At 36.3% G+C, this 1,675-nt stretch overlaps 1 protein-coding gene across 1 annotated transcript in view; it reads right to left on the bottom strand.

Annotated features, from left to right (window-relative positions):
* Rbbp7 (RB binding protein 7, chromatin remodeling factor) overlaps window positions 1–1,675 on the bottom strand; it is a 16,110-nt gene that overhangs the window by 3,592 nt on the left and 10,843 nt on the right. The window contains exons 4-6 of the mRNA XM_031383844.1: window positions 1,607–1,673; window positions 931–1,046; window positions 3–58 (exon numbers count right to left, since the gene is read on the bottom strand). Of these exons, the coding sequence (XP_031239704.1) occupies window positions 3–58; window positions 931–1,046; window positions 1,607–1,673 (239 nt within the window). The remainder of the gene's footprint in view (window positions 1–2; window positions 59–930; window positions 1,047–1,606; window positions 1,674–1,675) is intronic.

Raw genomic sequence — 1,675 nt, 5'->3', positions numbered from 1 at the left:
TAGCATCCACAATTTTGCCTTCCTTTGGTCCTGCATTTATATCCCACAGACAGACAGTCTAAGGAAGAACAAAAAAAGAATGAAAGCTATGAAAATGCCAGATTTAGAATGTAACCTCTTATTTAGGAACATATTCATCTCCCTAAAGCAAAATAGACAATTGCTACTGTGATTGTCCACCAGAACTAGACGGTTAGGATCCTATTGTTGAAGACAATACATATATCCTATACTTACAGGATGGAGAAATCAAGCTAGAACTGAATTCCACGTTTTTACTACTTGCTGGATAGCCGTCCTGGTACCTGAAGGTGCAATGCTAGTAGCTGTGGTAGAGAGGTCATTAATAACTTATTCTGCTCTGAACTCCACATACCAAGGCAAGATGTGCACACTAGTGCAATAGTGGCAAGACTGTTAAAAAGACTGACCCCTTTCTTATTTGGATGTGAGATGCACACCCAAAGCAGAGAATCTGGAGATGTAAGCCTGTGTAAGCCCAGTTTAGGATACCATAGTCCATAGTTAGCTACAGCTATTGCTAGCAAATAGAAAGCAAGAATAATTGCTTAGCATCTATGGAATTTCATTATCAGACATCCAATGAAAATAATCTAAAATTAGTGGCAGCAGATGTACAACTTTTGAAAATAGAACCTGTTAAATTTTACACAAATAATAAAAAGGTAAATCTGGCAGTCTTCTTTTAAAAGATGGTAACCCTCCAATCTTCAAAAGAGCTTTGTGAAATTCTAAAGCTCTTACAGAGTAGTCTAAACCCATTGTTTTAAAACCTAGAAAAATGTTAACACAATAATCTATAATGTTATCTTAGAAAAATTTCAATCTATACAGAGATCCTATAGCTTAGATCTAGGACTTTCATTCTCAATATAAGATGCAGCATATTAAGAAAAACTAGGCTCTTACATGGTCATCAGATGCACTCAGGAGATGTCCACTCAAATTAGAATTCCAGGAAAGACCATAGCCTTCCTTTTGGTGACCTCTTAATCTAAGATCAGGATTACATTCTCCACTTGGATCTAAGAGGAAAAAGAAATACAATAACCATTAAGTTATCCGTTTATCACAATTGGTAAGAGCCAAGCTTCAAACTCCTTTCATTGAGTGAACCAAAAAAAAATAGCAGTTCTACAAGAACAAAGACTACATCTAACCCACAAGTGCTTTGACTAGTTTTGGAAAACCCCAATACTATCACTATTACAGAAATGTTGACAACTATAGCTATTACATAAATCTAGTATATGTACCATATACTAGATTTTACAGATTTGAGTAAATGACTTCCATACGTTCTTTACAAACACATAGAAGTGTTTGAGCTCATGTATAGCAGTGCACCACATACATACATGGTGCCCAGAGGCCTAAAGAACTGGAAATAGAGTTACAGAAGCCTATGACTTGCCATGTGGGTGCTGGGAATTGAACCCACATCCTCTGGAAAAGCAGCCAAAGTTTCTAATTGCTGTTGAACCATCTCTCCAGCCTCCACAGTACAGTACTTTAAATTATTTTTAAAATATTAACATCTCAAATCAAGAAAGATGTGTTATGGCCTGGCTTTAGTAGAACATACCTGGTTTTGCAGGGTGTTTTGTATAGTCAAAAACCAAAACATCAGAAGATGGTGTTTTTGTGGCAATGA

This window comes from Mastomys coucha, chromosome X, assembly GCF_008632895.1.
Source record: "Mastomys coucha isolate ucsf_1 chromosome X, UCSF_Mcou_1, whole genome shotgun sequence".
In the NCBI taxonomy this organism is placed as follows: domain Eukaryota; kingdom Metazoa; phylum Chordata; class Mammalia; order Rodentia; family Muridae; genus Mastomys; species Mastomys coucha.
The sequence above is the reverse complement of the archived record's forward strand: the minus strand, read 5'-3'. Positions and strand labels throughout refer to the sequence as shown.